The sequence below is a fragment of the Dermacentor silvarum genome, chromosome 7 (genome assembly GCF_013339745.2).
Source record: "Dermacentor silvarum isolate Dsil-2018 chromosome 7, BIME_Dsil_1.4, whole genome shotgun sequence".
In the NCBI taxonomy this organism is placed as follows: domain Eukaryota; kingdom Metazoa; phylum Arthropoda; class Arachnida; order Ixodida; family Ixodidae; genus Dermacentor; species Dermacentor silvarum.
In genome coordinates, this window is record NC_051160.1 from 31,284,418 (window position 1) to 31,306,432 (window position 22,015).

Consider the following 22,015-nt stretch of genomic DNA (forward strand, 5'->3'; position numbering starts at 1 on the left):
ACCTTCGGTGAAACCGTGACCGCAAAAAGATCCGCATTGCCTACTTAGGCCCTAGGCCGCATTTCAAAGCCCGCCAGCTCTGTTGCTCGAGTGCGACACCGTCGGGTTCGGTCCTCGTGACGCAAAGTCAGCAAAGTTGCCAGAGTCCCGTCTATTGCGTCGTCCGCGTGCACGCTGCGCGGTGTTACGCGAGAGTCGCCGCGTCCACGTGAGCTGCCGTAAGCGGTTGCCCAGCGTTGAGGGGACAGGCGTTGTCTGTCGCGTTCGGCGTCTTCGTGCTGACGAGCTTGCACGAGTGCGTCGTCCAGGGAAAGGCTCGGAGTGCGGCACAGCTTGTCTGAAAGGCGAGAATCCGCCAAACCCACGACGAAACGGTCGCGAACAAGACGCTCTTCAACGGCAGGTGACGGGTAGTTACACTTGCGTACCATGTTTCCGAAGGGCCGTGAAGAAAACTGTCGCGGTTTCGCCTGGCTCTTGCGTCCGCTTGTGGAACCGAGAGCTCTCGTACACCTCGTTTACGGGGTGCACGAAGTAGCTTGTGAGCCGCCGGGTGACTTCCCGCGTAGGACTTGTACGCTTCTTCATCGGACATGAGAGAACTGAGGACAATGCGTGCACGGGGCCCATACAGTAGAGGAGAGTCCTAACCCTCGTCTCGTCCGGCTGCGGTGCATGCCGGTGGCGAAGGCATAGTCCTCAAATTGCCGTAACCAGGGCAGCCACTCGCCGACATCGTCGAAGGGAACGGAGCGGGACTCCGGAGACTGCGGCAGCGAGAGCAGGAACTGAGCGTCTTTGTTAAGCCATGGCAAGTCGCGGGAACCACGGATCCCACTTCTGACAACCATGGGGTGGGAGGGTTCGAGCCGAGGCGGCCGAGGAGGCAGGCTGAAGCCCGAGGGCCGCGGAGTAAAGACACACGCTCCGAGTCCCCAGCAGAAGTGCCCCTGTTATTCACAGCACAGCCTTTATATGCTACATCCTATAGAGGGCGCCTCATAATCGGCTTAGCACTCGCGCCCTCTACACTGTAATGCTGCATGCTTGGTACCAGGTTACAACAGTATGCGTGCTATCAGCGTGCAATAACATTCTTGACATGAAAGCAGAGAGCGCAGAGTTTTTAAGGAAGGAAACACAAGCAAGACAAATGACGATTGTTTGGGGATCAGGTACACATTTTTTAGAGTGAAGGCATTATGTATGTCTGGCAAGTCTATTAAAATAATGCTCGGCATACACAGCTTCAAGAAACTCAATATATGCACTTTTTGTGTTCTCCAGGTGTCGGCGACACTGTGGCCGAGGACGAAGTGATCTGCGAAGTAGAAACTGACAAGGTACGTTGTGGCATGCTGTGTTGGCGTGCCGAGCACCAACTTGCTGTTCCTTGAACAGCATGTTAAGCCTACGGTAATGGCACTGTGACTGTGTAGGAGTACCATCAAGTTTCATGATTAGAAAACAAACGAAAATGGCAACCTACATGGATCAGCTAAGCTAATGCAACCGTATATTTAATAGTAATCATGCACTAGACTGTCCGAATCGACACTTTTCTACATTGTATGGACAGTACAGTATATATGGCTGTTTTAAGCTGGGTCCAGGTTTTTTGATCAAATGCTGGAAAGTGGAGATTGCAAGATTCTTTGGTTGATTGTTTAACAAAACTTTCTTTTTGCAACTAGCAGTGCTTTTTCTTTCTTTCTGTCTGTCTTTCTATTTTTCTTGACATCATATTTTATATGCATAACAATATGAATGCAAGCTTTGTTTATCATTACCACCCTGCCCTATTCTTCTTCTGCGCACTGCAAAAATATATGGCTAAAGGGTTCTCTTCTACTAAAGCTTGACTACTGCTTCACTTTAGTGCATCATAACCCTTATTTGAGCAAGCGAATTGGGGAATTCCACTGGTTGATTGACCTGAATCTTTGAGCTAGTGCTCGGATTTCGCAACTGCAAGTCTGCCAATGAAAGACGAGCTGAACCGCGGCAGACTGCCACGGAAATTATGATGTGCATCTCCTTTTGGAAGCAGCATTCACAGTAATTCCTGTCTATTCTGTCTATGTTTTATAATTGTCAAGGCATCAGTGTAATTTCAGCATGCCTGTCAACTCTCCCGACTTTTCCATAAAGTTTACGCATTTGGGCTCATTCTACAATTTTTCGAGTGTTTATGTCAAGTTTTATGATAAATGAGTTCTGTTCACTATAAAAGTCTTGCCTGTTGGTCTTTGAACCTTGTGTTAGAAGTCTTCTGATGGTGCAAACATGCCAGAGTGATACCTGCTTCAAGCAAGTTTATACGGAAAGTTTCCTGAAGCAGACGAAATTGGCAACAGCAAAGTCCCTGAAGAAGTCACTATAATGTAAAAACTGTCAGTCTCTGCTCTTCGAACTTTACTTGTGCTTGTGTGTTGCATATAAATGTAAATCATTGTTAAAAATTCACTTATTTATTTCTCGCAAATAAATTTGTGCTCAGGGCAAGCTCTAAAAAAATGCATGCTGTCCCCCTCGTTGTGTCTGTGAGATTTTTACTTATCTTAAAGGGGCCCTGAACCACTTTTTAGCAAAATGGAGGAAGACATTTGAGGTGAAAAGAGGCTATTTCAGAAATACTTTGCCGCAAAAAGTACTTCCATGCGTTCAGTAGAAGCTGAGTTATTGGCAATCAAACACAGCCTCATCTGTGCTCCCCCTTCCTTCTTCAGTGCCTTGCACTGCGAAGGCTACAGCGGGGTGCGCAGTTCAAATTTCCAATTTTGGTGCCTACGCCGCACTAAATGTATGCCAAACGCGGCTGTCCTCGGAGAGCTGCAGTGCTCTTAGCCAGTGGACTCGTGGCGGCACCCCGCGGCGACCGCGGTGTAACTGACCGCAGCTACGAATAGCAGCCGCGTAATGGAATGTGCTTTATTGTTCCAATAAAGCACACACAAGAGAGTGAGGATCATGGCTCTGTGAAACGAGGGCGTTTGAGAGAAAGGTGACTCCGCGGTCCGCTTGCGAGCTCCACGCACCGCGTACTACAGCAAAACTTAGCTGAGATGTTCACAGCAGCGTATGCTGACTGTGTTATTTCACAAAGCCCGAGGGGTGGTTTTGGGACCCTTTAATGTTCAGAGGTTGGCAGGTGGGTTGTTTCAGTACCCCACCTCTCTCACCTGTAATGTTTGAAATTCTGATCAAGTCCCACACTGACATGAGATGGAACTATAAAAATATATATGCTCGACATTACTTGTCAATGTTTACATAAAGCGCTAAAGCCGGACACTATCTTTTGCTCAGCTAGCGATAGTAATGTGACATGCCCTTGCATTTCCAGCTAAAGCAGTGTCTCAGTGGCAGCGCGCAAGGAAGAGCACTCTGTCGTGTTGCTAGACGATTTGAAATGACCCATGGAAGAGACAAACGTGGAGCTGTATTTTGCAACAATTATTTTCAGTTTCTGTTCTTTTCTGGTGTTCTAAGATTGGCTCGCCCGGCCCAGTTTCCCTTTTATTACTGTCGCTTCAGTTGAACATTCGGCTGAACAGTTAAGAAACAAATGGTCGAAAGAAAAAGTATCCTCGCAAATATGGCCCCCTAGATCCAAGTCGCCCAGTGGAATACATTATCCTCACTGCAAAACAAAAAAACAAAAAGGACGCAAAACTTGCTCTGGATCGGCAGTATAATTTTCCATCATATTTCTTACACAAGTGCAAATGATGTACAGTGTGGTCCACTAATATAGAGAACACACAGCTGGTAATAATGCCGATATATTTGGAACACTTCAATCTTATTTGGAGAAAAAAATGACTGATAGGACGCATTTTAAGCTAACATCTATACATTGACAGATAGCTGAGCAATTTGGTTAGGATTCACAGTATGAAAAGGCAGGCATTTGTGTTGTCTTCTTCAGGTGTCTTGTTTTCATGTCTTGTACACCTGCCTTTTAATACCATCAACACCGTTCACTGCGGTAGCACTTTCTGAAACCTCGATTCCTGTGGGTGATGACCCTCTGGTGGGTCGCTTGTCACGTTCCTCTGGTGAGTCATGACCCACCAGTGAGTCACCAGGAAGTTGTGCTCCATTAAAGCTACCCTCAAGGTGCATAGATGGCACCACCACGCGTCGGACCAGAAGCAACAAGAATTTTTTCCTCTCCGCTGATTTCTAGCAAAGGTGTCGCTTGTGCACTTCAGGAAAGCCCTGCACAGCCACACAGATGCAATAACTGCCTACACCCCAGTGCTGCCTACCTCCAAAGCAAGTTTTTCTCTCAGTTTTAAAAATTCCCTGGACTTCCCTTGGTCTGGAGAAATTTTCCCTATTTCCCTAAATGCTGCCCAGATCTACGGAATTTTTCCTAGAGTTGGCAGCACTGCGGGACTAACCTGTGACCCATGTCGCAGTCAGCGTGCTACCTGCCATGGCCTCTCACTAGCTATAATGTTGCGCTGCGGAGCTTGAGGTCACGGCTTCAATCCCGGCCATGACACCCCCATTCCAATGGGGGTGGATTACAAGAGTGCTTGTGTAGTGTACATTGGGTGCACATTAAAGAAACCAAGGTGGTCAAAATTATTCCAGAGCCACTTATGATGCCTTTAATAAACCACTGTGCATTTTGGGAACGTTAAAGAGACGCTAAAAAGAAACACTAAATCATTTTAGACTCTTGAGGTATTCTTTCGGAATTCTATTTTCTCTAATTTCGAGGTAACAGGCAAGCTATTACCATGTATTTAATGAAAATATAACAGAAAAATTCAAGTTAAAGCTTCAATTTTTTCTATTAAGCAACTTATTAGAGGAGAAATTTAAATTCAAAGTCAAATTTTTTTAATTCTTTTTCTCTTTAATGTCCCTTTAGACCTCACAATGTAGTCTTTTAAGTTATAGTCGAGGTTCCTTCGAGTCACAGCTCGCTGTAATTGGTAGTCAAGTACTTAAATGGGTGTTGCCTTTAGCAGTGGACCATTCTGCACCGTAATGTACACGCATTGACACTCGAATTTTATTCAGACATCAGTGCCAATTCACGCTCCGGCCGGTGGAGTCATCCTCGAGATCCTAGCCTCTGATGGAACCACAGTGCAGCCTGGCATGGACATCTTCCGACTGCAGGTTGGAGGTGAGGCGCCATTGTTTCTCATGTTTGCAACAAAAGCTGCTTGACAGCGTTATGTTTGTATCGCAAGGAATTCTCAGTTGCTTTGTGGAGCGTCCTTAATGCATGCTTATAATGTTTCTTTGTTTGTTTGTTTTTCTCAGCCCTTTGGTGAATCTTTATCTGAACACAACATTTCTGTTGTATGAAGTTCTTCTGTATTATTTTGTCATTTATTTCTTGGAAAAACACCTGTGTACTTTGATTTTATTGCACATTAAAGAGTGCCCAGGTCGTCCAAATTATTCCTGTACCCCACTGCGGCGTACCTCATAATCAGATCGTAGTTTCGACACGTAAAACCCCATAATTTAATTAATTTGCACTTTTTCTACAGATTATGATTTGTGTCAGTATAATCCAACCTAACTCATCTGAAGGTCATGAGCAGTCATTGTTAATTGTTGCAGCCTTCCGTTACACGTATTACTCCTCACAAAATACCAGATTACTGGAGACATAGACGTGAGCAGCCACATTAGTGGAGCCATCTTGTGGTGCAGACTTTAACCAGAAGGGACATGCAGCAATTATTACAGTGACCAATCATGTTCTACCTTGGCAGGGCTGTAAAATGTAAACGATACGTAAGCGTTAAAATAAAGTCCTTGCATTTCTAAAATTTTTTTCCGACGAGAACGTCGACGTAGCGAATGAATTTGTAACCCTTTAAGGGCTATGCTCAAGTATGGTACTCGTCTGGCTGCAAATGCACGCTCCTGGATGTGCCCAAGGTAATTTGTGACTATGAAACACCTGTAAACTGCTCACACCATCAACTCAGAAGTTTGGTAACCTAAAACTTTAAACTAGAATTTTATGTAGATTTTGTTTTTATATGGCAGATATTGCAACAAAGCTCATTGACTGTCAGTGCTGTTCGCATCTCCTATTTTTTGACATGGCAAGCAGGTGCAAAAAGTCCATGCATATTTTTTTTCACAATGGAGAAATTTACGAACTTCTTATAAGCGATGATTTAGAGGACTTTGATGTCGATTACAAGGTGCCTTCGAGAGACAATGGCAGCGAGGAAGAGACCTTGTTGCCTGATGAACACTAATTACCCTAATTAAATTTATTGTAAGCATATCACTAATAAATAGCGTTTGAATTCAAAGCCCGCAGATGTTTTACTTAGACGAAAATTGAATTCGTTGCACTTTGGAAAAAAATACTTGGTGACCAAAAGGGGTAATGCATTGTTGTTGGACAAAGAGCCACAAGTTCTTGCTACAGCATATTAGAATTTACAAGAGCTGTTTAAGATGCATGTTAATGAACAAAAGGAACAGATGAACTGAGTGTGTTACATAGCACACTGCTGTAAATACATTGGAAATAAACATTGTTTTGGTTACCTTTGCTAGTCCATGCCTTATTTAAAACCCCATTTGGTGGGGTATTCCAAGTACTGCGTGTAAATAAATTTCGTTAAGGGTAATACGTATATGGACACGGTAAAGCTCCCCAGTGACTACGGTCACAGCAACCTTGGCCAGGTCTTTCCCATTTGCTGTTGTTTACAACTCACATTCGCTCGTACAAAGTTCTTTTATGATTCTTTTATTCCAAATACCTCGAATGACTCAAACCACCTGCCCACCTCTATTGCCTAACTGACCGATGTAATTGCATTTAAAGCTGCAGTTGAATGTTATATGTACTCTTAGCATGCGCATTATTTTGTTCGTGTTCTCTATGCATATTGTTCATATATTGTTGACTGTGTATATTGTTCCCCACTCCATTCTGTAACGCCTTCGGGCCTTGAAGATATTGAAATAAATATATAAATAAATAAATCCCTCTCAGGAGCCGGGGGTGCCCCTGCTGCTGCGCGCCCAGCAGCTGCACCGGCAGCTCCGGCGCCAACACTGGTGACCAGCACGCCACCGCCAGCCGCGTCATCGGGACCAATACCAGCAACGCCACCTCCCACGCCAGCAGTGCCCACAGGTTAGGAAAGCAGGGAGCGTAAAAAAAAGAAAATGTTTGTTATGTGCAACATTCAGTATAACACACACGCAGACATCAGCACTAACAATTGGTTGCACCCTCAGGATAGCAGCTTGCTGCATACCTTCTGTTGGGACTTGATTGTGTGTAAGTGCAAGCGCCCAGATAAACTCATATTTGCACCTCGGATGAGCCAGATATGTCGAGCAGCACAGTGACTGTGTTCCCTTCGCAAATGTATTTTAATGTTTTCAGTTTCAGTGTTTCAATTGCTGCTGCCTTGCATATTAAGCTGCATTGAAACAAAAATTCGTGTTTGGGGGATTGGGGGGGGGGGTGGGGGTGATGTCACCTCAGGCCAGCATTTTAGTTTTCATTGTAGCAGTAGAACACTTCCTGCAATAAAGCATGGCCAGCGATCTTTTATATTCACTTGGGTGCGTCGCATAATTCGCAAGCCCAGAATCTGTAATACAGAATTTAAATTTCGCACATCTCACTCTGCAGCTTGGCTGACTCTGCAGTGTCATATTCTTGTAACTTGAAAACAAAATTCAAAAATTCTATGCAGGCCTGTGTGTTTTATGAAAAATTATCAAGATATTTGTATGAATCTAGGGCGGTATTCTCAGACGATCACTTTATTGAGATTTCACATGACTCAGCAATGGACACGTTAGCGTCTATGGCCGACAACTATCTTTGCATAGTGCTCTGGAGGATCACTGTTGTCCATAGATGCTGACAGGTCGGTTGCCGAGTCTAGTGAACATGATCGGTGAGCTAGTGTACTAGTGAACATGATCATCAGAGAACACCGTCCCTGTATTTGAAAGCACTGCTGTCCACACAGCCTGATCGAGCAGGCTGGCAGCCTGGTTAGCAAAACAGAGTAAGCTACTGCGCAAATTTTCTGAAATGTCTGTGCACGCATGTGCAGGACCAATGGCCTCGATTCCAGTGTCCAGCATCCAGCTGCCGGGCCCCGCTGCACAATCCGCTGGTGCCGCAGCCGCGGCAGCGCCAGTTGGCGCCAGAACCGAACAAAGGGTAAGGGGCTCATTTTCATGGGAAACATGCTCTCTGTGCTCATGCAGAAGTCGCACTGCATAAACTGGCGCCCTGACGGCGCAAGACATCACCACCAAGGAAATAGATCCAAGGCCTAACGCATGTGTAAAACCAGGGCTCGTATAACGTAGAACTTTTCCGATCTGTTTTTGTTCCAAGTCGGCCATTGGCCCTCCGTGTTAGGTCGAAATGGCTCGGGCTCTGCCCATTTGGACATGGCGCCTGCCCATACGGGCTGGACTCGAACTGTTCTAACCTATCACGGAAGGCTAATGGCTGATTTGGAATAAAAACAGATTGGAATAGTTTTACATTATACCAGCCCATGTGCACTAATAGCGAAAGTTTAGAACCTATATACATTGGATTTCTTAGGGTTAGGATTTCTGCTAAGCAAATATGACTTCACTACTCCTCGGCTTCAATTTAGCAAGTACATGTGCCCTATAGTTTGTAATTAAAAAGTGCATTAGCATATTTTAGTAAATATCGAAATTATTGTGGAAAATGTTTTTGCTGCTAGTGTCCGCCCAGCCACGTAGCCTACTTTCAAAATAGTAATGGCCTAGATGCGACTGTTCTTTTAATTGTTTAGTGTGTTCTCCATAAAAAAGCAACACCTGGTAGTTCTGCCAATATTGACTGCAACATCATCGCGTAACCGAATTGGCACCATAATGGACAGTTTTTGCTTGGTTCGCTGTCTTATGTGTCTGTGATATTAAATAATTTTATTCGGTATTCTGAAGCTCGAATTTAGAATGATTAATTGTAAGGATTTATTATAAATAAGGCAAATTTGTTACCTCAAGTGCGCAGCAGCCAACAATTTTTTTTTTTTTTTGACATAGACGGAACTGCAAAAATGTCCGAATAATTGGTCAGTGTGCAAAAAAAATTTTTTTCAGTGGCCAAAAAAATTTTATGGTTTTTTTACAACTCCACTGCATAGAATTTCCTTACAGAATTTTTCTGTGCGTTGTGCTTCATCAAAGTACAGTGAAATTTCGATAATTAAAAATCTCATAATTATAATTGACATAATTAAAGCAAAATTATTGACCCCGACAGAGTCCTATGTATTTGGAAAGAGAAAAGCTCCTGCAAATTCGAACTCCAAAAACTGCACAACGGCTATTTTGAAATAAATTTATCGCTTCCATGGACTACCTTTTGGACAAACTAGAGCCAAAGGCCAAGGTTCTATGCGTTGCTAGCTACCTAATGTCAAGTGTTGTAAAAATGATGAGAAAAGACGCACGGGGAGCCAATATTCAACCGGAGCAAGAAGAGCGGCGCGCGCCCTCCTTTTCCAGCAAAGCTTGTATTGCCTCAAGTGTTGGCGGTGGTAGTGTTGGGGATGTCACGCTAAAAAACCCAGCTGCTCCCAGAGTAGGGCAGGTGCGGGGAAAGCTACGGCGGCGCCGGATTACGTGACGCGCGCGACCAGTCAGGGTCATTCGGTGTGTCGTGGGGAGAGAAAGTCCGCCGGGCTACCCTCGCCTCAGATCAGTCTTGGTGCCCGGATGGGAAGGCCACGCATGATGCGTTCCGCCGAGGAGCAGGCTGTGTTTGAGCAATATCGCCGTGAACTCACTCGGGAAAGGGCTCGTCATCGACGTGCCAATTCTAGCGTGAGGGCTTCCAAAGCCCAGGCGAAACATCAGCGAAGATCTGCCGATCCTGAGTTTAGGGCAAACACTTCGAAGCAGAATGCCTGCGAGAGTGTCATCTTGCCCTCCAGGAACCCGACAATGATGGTGCGCGCCTCGTAACTACGGGAAAGCAGTAGGTCAGGTACACACATGACAAGCTTCGCTTACCCCCATTTTCTCGACAAGAAAAGGGCTGGTGATTTTTTCATCCAGCCTAAAAAAAAACATATCTGGAAGGAGTCCTCAAGCGTGCACTTAATCACGTGACCTCCAACGTTGGGGATTACGGCGTGCATCGAGCCACAATCCTTCTCGGCTCACCTTTGCACCCACAGAAAATGGCGTGGAAGGTGTGATCTTATCGCACTTGGACTTTACCATCTAGGCCTAACCAGTGCTCACCAGAAATTTCAGTCGAATGTTTTATTTTGGCCGTGTAAAGTAGGTGACAGCACTAAGGGGAAGTCCAAATAATCGAGCAGGTCCAGAAAGTTGGTCGGTGACTGTAGTTAATAAACGAGTCCCGCAGTAGCCCTCTAGACAGGTTTTCTGTATATCTCTCGCAGCTTTTTTTTTTTTTTTTAATATAGGCCAGCTTGAACTGGTCCTAACCAAACAGTGCACACACTAACTCAGATTAATCGCCTTTTCACCCATTAAAGCACTGTATGAAAAATATTGAGTAATTCTTATAATCTTTCTGTACTGCTCTATCCAAGCGGTTGGATATTTTAAAAAAGCCATTTGTCTAGGAGTGTGCGAATATCTGAAACTTTTGAATAACGAATTAAATAGTGTCGTATTCGATTCGGCCTCAAAAACTACTAATCGCACACCCCTACTTTCTTTCTTCCTCCCCCCCCCCCCCCCCCCCCCCCCCCGCGCCCGACGGTCTTTCTGCCTTACTTACCGTCTCCTCCCCATTCTCGCACAGGTGAAGATGAATCGTATGCGGCAAAGGATCGCACAACGTCTAAAGGATGCCCAAAATGTATATGCCATGCTGACAACGTTCAACGAGGTTGACATGACGTGAGTGTTGCATCTTCTATTCCGCAGTAGAAGGGGCAGTTGTCCAATCACAGCTCCCCTGGTAGTCGTGCTTGTATTTGATTCATTCAGTGGCAGAATGGGAACAATAAATGCAAGATGTTTGTCGAATCGTTTTCGAGTTTCCCTACAACCGCTTTGAGCTGCTGTTACAGAGGCTCATATCTGTTGAAGGCCTACTGCAATTAAATTTTGCAGCAGCGCAAGAAGCCTAGCTTAATATATGTGGATATAGATTAGGCCCCCGTGTAAAATTACCGTATATACTCGTGTAAGGGCCGCACTTTTTTTTTTCGAGAATCTCGGCTGAGTGCGGCCCTTGCATGAATCAGGCCAATGACGTTTTGAATTTTTTCCTAAAACTGCGCCCTCCAAAGTGGTAGTGCGGCCCTTATACAAGTATATACTGTAAACGGTATCTGCGCTACGCAGCATGCCGGCGCCATCTCTGAGCCCACGTGCAGCAGACGCAGCTATGCACAATTATCGTGTGTAGACCAAAAATGCAAAGATCACAGCAAGATCGCGGCAAATTAGCTCGATTTTACGTCCTTCTTTTGAGTCACAATTCACTCTCGCACCTTGTTCAGGTAAGGGTGAGTTGACCGTTATAATGTAACAATTCTATTCCAATTATATTTCCTTTTGCGCTTCGTTAGTGCCACATTTGTGTTCCAGTAAAATTTCTTTTGGACCTAGTTGGTACATAATTCTGCTCTTAAAGTTACAGTGCCAGTGTGTTTTGTATCTTCCTTTTGTGGTTCGTCTTGGGTGTTTGCTCTGTAAGTTTCAGTTCAATACACTTACGTTATCACAGGTATCGGTCATTCGTGAGCAACGGTTGATAAGGAAGGTACAGAATCGAGCAGATGGAATTCGGCTTTTCATACAGGCCTTGGTTTGCTTTCGCTTTGCGCAGGAATGTCATCCAGATGAGGAACAAGTACAAGGACACCTTTGCCAAGAAGCACGGCGTCAAGCTGGGCTTCATGTCTCCATTCGTCAAGGCTGCCGCTTTTGCACTACAAGATCAGCCAATCGTTAATGCGGGTGAGCACTGATTGAACACATGAGTTTGGAGGATAACGTGCAAGGTAGAGGAAGATTTATAAAAGGGAGACTGGAAAGGAGCGCTGTTCTACAAACAATATCCAAACGGGTTTCTCAGAAAAAATTATTTGCAGTTTTGTAAGAAGAAACCTTTCTGGTCTTATGATTGAACGTGGTTTTCGAACGGTAAAGTCTATTTGTGGGGATAGTTTTAATGCCTTAGCATTAGGAGTGTCAAAGTGGAAAAAAGTGTAGTTTGTGAAGTGTGGGAAGCTGTTTACGTGGTAGAGGTTGAGAGGGGATGGGAGAGCTTAGAAGTGCGTGCGTGCAAGTGTGTGTGTAGGGGGTGGGGGGGGGGTGCTACTGACGGTAGTCTGCTCTGGACCACCACCAGTTGCACTTCCCTCCTCGATGTGGCAGGACGTGTCGAGCAAGCTCCTAAATGCTTTATAATGTAGTGAATGCGATTTAAATAATGGATCCCAGATCTCAAAGAAGTGTGACGTAATGCTATCACATTTCTCTTGCATTTGCTGATAAAACGCCACTGAATTTTTCAATGAAGCACAGTGATTGAACATGGCTTTCTTTTTTTTTATGGCAGTTGCTTTAGCAGCAACAAAGCATGTCGGGCAGCTTGCCGATCGTAAAGCAGTGGCAAGTTAATTGCATGCCCATCAATAGACAAATTCCTCACAATTTCTTTCTAGTAGCGGGGCTTCGATTGCACATTGAAAATTGAAATCTGGCCAGACCTTGCTTTCTCCTTTGTTAAATGAGTGATTTTCAATTGCAATTTGTTGTAAAGTCATTCGACTGCACTAACTTTTGATGGTTGAGTGTGCTTGTCGTACCTTGCTGTGGGTGATAGCCTCGTCATTGAAAACTGTGACTTATCTGCCTGCCTTAGATTTTTGGTGTAAGCACAGTCTGGCTCTTGTTTTCAGTCATCGACGAGCAAGAAATTGTGTACCGTGACTACATCGACATCAGCGTGGCAGTTTCAACACCAAAGGTGCGTTTTGTGCTCTGGATGCTGCTTTTTTGCACTGTTGTTGTTGTTGTGGCTTCAATTCATGGATCATACCCAAGTTTACTTCCTCTTATGCTGCTGTTTGTTCTTTCTTTCTTATTCTTTTTTTTATTTTTTAAGATGCGTTATTGGGTTTGCATATAAGCATTACAGTCAGTACATGCAAAGAAGCCCACCAAAATGTCATAAGGTTGACATACTGCGATGCAGGATATAATGTTGTGAGAGTAGTCATTCTGGTGAGCCCTTCGCATTATAACCGTATCAGTTGTCTGGCATGCATTGACTCAAAGTTGTAATTTATAATAGCCAAGGCGACAAAGCATCTTTCAAAAACCATTAGCCCTCTTCTCTGGCACCAAGTAGAGCATTTATTCAGGATTCCCTTGTCTTCTTATTATTCTGTTTTTTTTTTTGTTTGTTTGTTTTTTGTTTTTTTTTTTGTTTTTTTGTTTTGTTTTTTTTTTTTGCCTTTACCCAAGAGGAATCGCAATATCGCACGAATCACAAAAAAGTAACAGTGCAGTCTTGAGCACGCATCTTGTAAATGATTTGCGCAGGAATCTACCTTTCCTTTTTTTTTCTTTCCATCCAGATTTTCTTTTAAGTGTATTCGAGAAACAGTACATATGCATATTGTAAAGTAGCAGTTGAGCTGTATTCCAAGGCAAGCAAATGTAAAAAACTCACGCAGAAACTCATCTGGGAATTTTGCGTAAGCATTGTGCCATTTGCTCACCTCTAGACAGCCTGGTGTCTTTATCAATGTTATGAAACTTCATCCGACCAGTATAAACCTTTATCAACCCTTATCGGTCGTTATAAACCTTAACGGACTAGAACCAACCCATTGGTTGTTATCAACTTAGCGAACTCGATCGAGCCTTATTTATTTATTTATTTATTTATTTATTTATTTATTTATTTATTTATTTTCACAATACTGCAGCCCCTCCCCTGGTGGGGCTATAGCGGGAGTGGATAATACAATATCCTTATGATGGATATCAACCCTTATTGGTCGATATCCACCTTATCGCAATCGACCCGATACTTATGAACTCTTGTCTGTCCTTATCAATCTTATCGGACTTGATCCAACCCTTAGCAATGCTTATCGATGCTTACTAACCTTATCATAATAGCTGCGACCAATGTAAGCCCTTATTGCTATTTCCAGCTTATCCATCTGCGTCGAACCACTATCAACCGTGATGAGACCCATGTAACTTCTCGTCACTCCTTATCAACTCACTGACTCCTTATCTGTCTGTTTTGCGCAACGTCAAGTTCATGAATCCTCAAAGATCCGTGGCATTTCTATTCGGTGAAGGAATGTCCCAATGGAAAGCGCATCCTGCATCCACTGAAACTCATCGGAAATGGGGCATGTTTGGCATTAAATTTTCGCAAAATCTGCATTTTCCTAATACCCACAATGGTCTAAGATGGCTCTACATGTCCTAGAGATGGCTTTTATTCCACCATAACTAAATCTTACAATGAAGCCTTCATAGAAACTATTCTCCTTCGACATTTGTTTTGTATCGCAGGCACAACACATTCATATGGTTCAGATATATTTACCTTCTGCCAGTGGGTAAAACACTCAGCTTCTGACCATGGGGTCTTAGGTTCCAAACTCACCACCGCCAACGTTTTTTTCCCTTTCGAATGAATTTTTTTATGCATTATCTTTATAGTGATTCGTCTTACGTGACAGATGGACAGTTTTCCTCATTGGGTAGGCATAGAAATGCTTACGCATTTAAAAGTGATTACCAGTCACCATTATAACTTTTACACATTGGAGTTGGCTAGGTCTCACAGTATAGCTTACTTGCCCATTTGCACGACATTTATAGTGCTGCTTGAAAGCTTGGAAGTGACTACTCAGATACCTTTCAGTTTCTGATGTTTTGGCATGGCATTTCTTACAAATGTGGAATCACGAAAGAAGTTTGCAGTTTTTGCTGTATAGTTTTTTTGTGTGTTCTTGGTCTATGTTTGTTGCTATTGTATTCTTTTGCCATTCAGGCTTTCAACTTTTCTTTACCCAACTAGTTTCAGATCTGTACATTGGGTTGCTGAAGCTATCACATAAATGTTTTTCCTCTCACTTGTTGTATATTTATGCAGTGCTTAGATTTATGCTAAGTTCATAAATTTATGTATGTGGGCCAGTGGTGCTCACTGCAAAATTGTACCTTATGGGGCAGGGCTTAGTCAAGCTGCAGTTTACGCAGCTTTTTCTCGTTACCCCGTCTCTCTTCGAGAAATGAATAAAATTTGGTTGATTGATTGATTCATTCATTGAATAGTGCCAGCTTCATTCGTTGTTCACTATGGATGTTGTCAAAGCAACATAACCCCATTTCGTCTTGTCTATCTTTGCACACATTGTTCTAATGGCTTTTCCTTGGTTTTCCCAGGGCCTGGTCGTGCCTGTGATTCGCAGCTGTGAGCGAATGAACTACGCTGACATCGAGAAGGCCATCTTCCAGCTGGGTGAAAAGGCCCGCACGGGCAGCCTGGCCATCGAGGACATGGACGGTGGCACCTTCACCATCAGCAACGGCGGCGTCTTTGGCTCCATGTTTGGCACACCCATCATCAACCCACCCCAATCGGCCATCCTCGGCATGCACGCCATTTTCGAAAGGCCCGTGGCCATCAATGGAAAGGTTGGTTTGGACCTCGCCATTTGTTCATCACAAAATTAAGGAGTTGGCTGACATAAGATAAGAGTAAGCAAACATCGATGGGAGAAACCTTTCTTGTGCAGTAGTCATAAATTAGGCTAATAATTATCCATTAAGAGGAAGCTTTAGCTCGGGCCCAACTCCGACGCGGCCTATTCAAGTAGACATAAAACGCAGAAGCGCTTTTCTGAGATAACCCCTCGACCAATTTTAGTGAAATTTGTTGCATTCGAGAGAGAAATTTGAACTCTAGTGACTGTTGGAAGAGGAATTTCGATTTAAGGCCTGAATTTTGCTGAACGAATTTTCAGGAATTAGAAAGTTTGAAAATAATACAAGCATGAAGTTTACAACTTAATAGCTCTGCATCATGAAAACATATCGCAGTTCTGTAAACGGCATTCATTAGATAATCGAAAGCGGACGAATTGGATATGTCAATTTATATCTTACACGAATTCGTTACGTTGTGTACAAGGGTTCTGCAAAAGCTGTATTTACATAATATAATTTCTTTTGAGATTCATGTGTAACATACCAATTTTGTCCGCTTTAGATGTACTATTAGATGCAATGCACAGAATTGTGATATCATATTTCATTGCAGAGTTACGGTATTGTAAACTTGATAGTTTCGTTTTCTGAAAAATTTGCAATTCCTGCCAAGTTTTAATAAAAAATTTACGACCTAAATCAAAAACTTGAAACCAATAGTCACTAGATTTTAAAGTTTTTCTTGTAATTGCAACAAACATCGTCAAATTTGGTGCAGTGGTTGCCGAGAAAAACAAATTCTCCTTTACATGCATTTAGATAGGAGCACCACAGCTAAAGCTTCCTCTTAATGCATCAACTCTGAACGTCGACAGTGTGGTTCTTCTTTGCATCTTTGCACCACACTATGAACAGTGTTCTTTGCTGAGTGTCTTTTAGGAACTTGGCCATGTGTATTAGACCTTGTCTTCTGAGAAAATTCAAACCAGTAGATTTTGCTTCAATCCTTTCTGCCTTGTGATGAAACGTGAGAAAAGCACCACTGCCATCTTTGTGAGGTCATGCCCAGCAGCGTTGTCTGTAAAATTCCTGTGTGGACCTGTCATTGCAGGTTGAGATCCGGCCCATGATGTACATTTGCTTGACGTACGACCACCGGCTGATCGACGGCAGGGAAGCTGTAACGTTCCTCAAGAAGGTCAAGTCCGCGGTCGAAGACCCCACTGTGCTTATGCTTGACGTCTAGCACTGGATCTCGGAGCCCGGTGATGCACCACGTATAGAAACGTCTGGATAAAGTTAAATGTGTGAGTAGCGCTCTCTGGGTGTTCATCCATAGTGTCGGGGTGTACGTCAGGAACCCATATGTGAGGTACTTCGTCATGACAGGGGTGCATGGATTTCGTCTGGATAGAGTGCTCATCATGTCATGTTTGTCGTGTTCATGCCACATCTATATATTTGTCACGACTCAGTCAATGCGTTAGCTCCTCCTGAGCAGTGGCATAAGGGGGTGGAGTCTGGTGCCTGGCTTTCGCCAATTGCCGTCGTGAACGAGACAAAGGCCCAATCAAAACAAGCAAAGAGCAGTAATTTAATATAGTGTCTCAGCAACAAAGCAAACTGGCGTTATTAAGTAGCGGCTATGGATATGTTAGAAAAAGTAGGAAAGCGACAATTGCAAAGAACAGGTGTAACAATGCAGCATAAACAAATGAACTATGTATGTCTACTGGTACAAACTAAACTTCTAAACAGTAATTGGGACAGAAAATATTTAGAGTCCGCAGTCCACAGAATCAAAAGCAACATACAGTGAACCGGGCGCATCGACAGTCCGTCCACACCGATGCAGCTCGTAAGTGACCCTCGAAGTCGGCGCCTCGACGTCGGCAGCTGGCTTCCACGGTGGCATTCGGTGTTGGGACGTGATGTTGGCAGCCTATTTGCCCGGGAGTTGCTCGGCGTTCATTTATCGTCCCTGGAGCAGACTGGTGAAGTGTCGGATCGGCTCGGTTTTATAAACCTCTCGAGGCGCCAGCATCCACCTCTAGCCGTCCAGATGCACATGTGAAGCATACACGCGTGCACTGGTTCTCACCGTGGTTCAGACTCCACTGGCGGTCACTTTCACTGGCAGGCAATTTAATCACATACAAAACAATAGCTGCTGACAAAGATGGCTTCACGTAGTCCAGGCGTGCTTCCACCGTAGTTCAGACTCCGCTAGCGATCACCTTCACCAGCGAACAATTTAATCACACACAAAACAACAGTGAAGTATGCAAATTGCTCAATGTGTTCTAGATGTACCAAAGATCACGTTCGCTACCCTTTACGCAAAAAGGAGCTCCACGTAGGCTCGTGGCCCATTCTTACAGGAGCGATGCTTAATAGGCGTGTATACTTAGGAGGTGGGTAGGCGGAGAATTAAAGAAATAATGCGACTTTTGTGACAATATTTAAAGGCATGATTACTGCCTTGTATTTCTAGTGTCTATTTATAGTTCCAGGTTGTGCCACAGTGATGCCTGTATAAATAGGATACTTGGTACTGATGGGCTGCATACTGTTTGTCTCGATAAAGTGCACCTAAAGTCATGTTCGTGTGATATCCAAGCTTGGAGGCTCAAAAAAAAAAGACATTAAAGGAAGCTAGCTGACGACCACACGGCAGGCAGTATGAAGGAAAACGGAAGTTGTAACATTAAAGACAAATTATGTATTACAGGAAGGCAGCGAAATGTGATCAGGGATCAGATGCGAGTAGATCATGTTGAATATCATGCTGAAAAGTGGCACTGTGGGAGCTTTTAAGCGGGAGGTCATCTTATTTGCAGAGCATAAAGCAAGTGGCCGATAGAGGAAGATAATGTTCCAAGGGTATGAAAATGTAATTGAGGCTGGCAGAAAATTAGATAAAGAGATCAGGAAAATCACAAGACTAGACTTAATAGAAAGCTTGACCTCGGAAGCTCTTGTCCAGATTATCTGAACTGATCGGAATGGAGAACTCGTTTGCCTCGGGATCCACTGCACTGAATCTGGTGAGATTTGTGAAAAGAAAAAGTTAAGATTTCACCTACTGTAGGACATCGGATCAAATGGGAATTGGGCGCAAGCATGAACGTGAGTGGATGCCGGTAAATGCGAATGGAAGTGACTATGACTGCAAGGGAGTTTTGGTGAGCAGTATGAGTGAGTATCCACTCATTCTGCTGAGCTATGCTATAGGAAGTTTATTTTTAATTTAGTCAATAAACGTGCTGTTTTGAAGAAGTCTGGAAAAAAGTTAGGCCAGAAATTAGCACCGTTAACTCGAGTATGCAGCAGCACACTTAGAATGTGACGATTATGACATCTCTACAGCTGCGCATGAATGCGTCACGTGGAAACTTGCACGCTCGCATTTATCAAAGTGTTGTTTTATACGTACCTCGTATCTCTTACAAACTTGCAATTCCGTGCACGCCGTAACGTGCCCTGACGTACTTGGAGTTTTCTGTCAGATGCCTCCAAATTGGTGAAGTCCGCCTGAAATGCTGTAAGGAAACGCATGACCAGTGGTGTGATCGAACCTCTGTCTTCCAGCCCAGTAGTGTAATGATCTAACCATTAGGCAAATATTGCACACATGCTTCTCTCGTGCTAGAGTCGCTCTTTGAAACACGTCTGGCGTGCGCGTCATGTGCCAGTTTCTCGCTTTCTTCTCGCGTGACAGCTAGCTTCTTTAGACGCTGTGTTAGACGGCACGATTTTCAGAATCTGCGCATATTTTTTTGTCGGATGGATATATACCTCCAAAGCGGTTGAGGTCCACCTATAATGCTGTCACAGTAATACAGTCAAACCTCGATATAATGAAGTTGTACTTGCAGTGGAAAACTTCGTTATATCAAGAATTTCGTTATATTGAGGTTTCGTTAATTCAGTAGAACTAATATGAGGAAATAAAAATAGTTCATTACATCACGAATTTCGTTAAATCGAGGTTCGTTATATCGAGGTTTGACTGTATGGCAAAATGTTTTTAGAAACGCAAGTATCAAGTTTACAACTCTGTAACGCAGCAGTGAACTACGATATTGCGATTCTCTGAACTGTACCGATTGAGACATCTACAGGGGACAAAAGTGATGCATCACACACCATTATGAAATATACCATTGACCAGTGAGTAGGACTTTTGTCAAACCTTCTTTTGTAAAACAGAAACAATTTACAGAACTGCAATATATACTGTTTGGTGCGTAGTTATGGATTCATAAATTTTGTGCTTCTTCCTTTTTAGATTTTTGGCAATTTGGTAAAAGGGCTGAAAATCGAAATTCTGCTTGCTTATTGTGTCCTGGAGTCGAGCACAAGAGACAGACTCTTGGAGCAGACGAAGAAAATATGAAAGCTACACTATGTACCGATATAGCTGGTAATAGCAGTAAGAGCGCACCAGACCGACAAGGCGGCTGGTGGCGACTCGCTCCTCACAAAGGGCCAATTCTGCCTTTAATCCCTTTTTGGTTCCTCATCGGCAGGAACGAGGCGGGGTGGGTGCTGGCGTCACCCGCATCTAATTCGTGATTCGTCGCGGAGATGGCTCGGCGCTGCATATCGTCACCCACGTCACATTCTTGTTTCGTCGCGGTGATTAGTCGTGGTGCTCAGAAGAATGCAGGGGGGGAGCGCTGGTTACCTCGATGATAGGCACCCAGTCTGGCACAATATTGCTACTATCGGTATAACTCAGCTTTCTCTTTAAGTGCAACAAATTTTATTCAAATCATTTCAGCGGCTGTGTAACAAGAGCATTTCTGCATTTAACATGTGCTTGAATGGGGAGATTGAAGGTGCCATTGTCCTGGTGTGAACGCAGACATGCTTGCGATAATGATGAGGGCGCATTTCTTGAGCCCAAATTTTGAAACCTTAGGTAAGGAAGGTTTAAGAATTTCTTCTTCTTCCTTACCATAGTAAGGAAGACTTCATTGCAGTTAGGCCAATTCTGAAAGCATCCTTACTGAGGTGCCCTTAGTGGAGGCTTCCTTGGTGCTCTCTTACGGTAAGGCAACCCTGAAGCTACCTTCAGCTTCCTTTGCTATTTTCACTGAACGAGGGCTTCTTCAAATGCTCGCTCATGATTGGGCTGAATAAAGACATTTGCATGAGACTTACGACTACAAATGCCCTCGAACCCAGACATGTGGAATCCGTTCCTTACCTAACGAAAGGGTTCCTTTAGTGAAGGCATTTAAAAGGATCTTTCAGAATACATTTGCTTCCTCCATGCATCCATCATGGTAAGGAAGCATGAAGGGCTCCTCGTATAAGGTTAGGAAGTGGCCTAAGGAAATGAAGGTTTCAGAATTTGGCCCGTAGTGTCAAAAGCACACTGATACCACGCTCCAAAAATGTTTGCAATTGGCAGTTACATGTTCTTGTTCATAATGTTGTGGTTCGTGTTACTGTTGTTATCTTGTGACTGCATGCCTCTACTTGGGCAAGATATTATGAACTGAATGCCAAATTATTTTTTTTCTCTTCTCCTCACTCTTTCACATTGCAGGACAGGCCTGGCACACTATGGGGGAATGTACCCGAGAAGCGCACTTCAAAGTCTGAAGATTTTTTATTTAGGTCTTTACAAACGTTTTGCGGAAAGATGTTGTGGAGCTAGACGTAGTAATTTGGAACGGGCACGGCCAACAGCTTCACAGCAGCCCTAGCGTTGCCTTTCGTTCATGTACAGGCCTGCCGCTTCTCTTAATGTTTTTTTTTTTTTTTTTTATCTCATTCATCTAGAAAGCAAAGCACCCTCAATAACACAGAAAGCTACTACTTGCAAGGAGACGGTGTCTTTGTACAATTGTTTACTGACTGCTTTACTAGAATGTTTCGAAAGCAGCGTTGAGAAAGGCTGGAGAAAATGTTTTTGTTTTTACCTTTTATCGAGATCACGCTTGCCGGTTTCAAGATAAAAGGGCATGATTCATTAAACCATGTTACAAAGATCTTGTGTGCTGTGTTTGTCTTTTGTCATTTGAGATACCTAGATTTAAAGGGACAGTAAAAAAAAAACACTGAATCAGTTTGGCTGATTGAGTGTTCTTTAAAATATTTTAATTTCACCCTGATAGGTTGGTTATTAGCAAAGAAAATGAAGGCCAAAGTTGTCTTGTTTTTTTTAAATCTCGCGCCAAAACCTTTACACCAGCATGTCTTCGGGACATCATGGATTTCAAAGCGCACATATTTCTGAAGCATAACTGCGAGTCGGCCTAGTTGGAACAGATTCATTTTCTTAAATTTTTCTGCGCAAACA

The 22,015-nt window shown here is 43.6% G+C and overlaps 1 protein-coding gene across 1 annotated transcript; it reads left to right on the forward strand.

Annotated features, from left to right (window-relative positions):
* The first annotated feature begins 849 nt into the window (after positions 1–849).
* On the forward strand, positions 850–21,707 carry LOC119457876 (dihydrolipoyllysine-residue succinyltransferase component of 2-oxoglutarate dehydrogenase complex, mitochondrial). The gene is made up of 11 exons (XM_037719635.2): positions 850–862; positions 1,288–1,343; positions 5,041–5,149; positions 7,001–7,144; positions 8,085–8,194; positions 10,805–10,902; positions 11,840–11,970; positions 12,918–12,985; positions 15,436–15,687; positions 16,811–17,006; positions 21,260–21,707. The coding sequence occupies exons 1-10, from the start codon at positions 850–852 to the stop codon at positions 16,943–16,945; spliced, it is 1,116 nt and encodes a 371-aa protein (XP_037575563.2). The 3' UTR covers positions 16,946–17,006; positions 21,260–21,707.
* Positions 21,708–22,015: the final 308 nt, after the last annotated feature.

Bases quoted from the DNA above. Each gene is read 5' to 3' on its own strand.
- LOC119457876 (XM_037719635.2), top strand. The intron at 7,145-8,084 runs GTTAGGAAAGCA...ACGCATGTGCAG, and splicing joins CACGCCAGCAGTGCCCACAG to GACCAATGGCCTCGATTCCA. The intron at 11,971-12,917 runs GTGAGCACTGAT...TCTTGTTTTCAG, and splicing joins TCAGCCAATCGTTAATGCGG to TCATCGACGAGCAAGAAATT.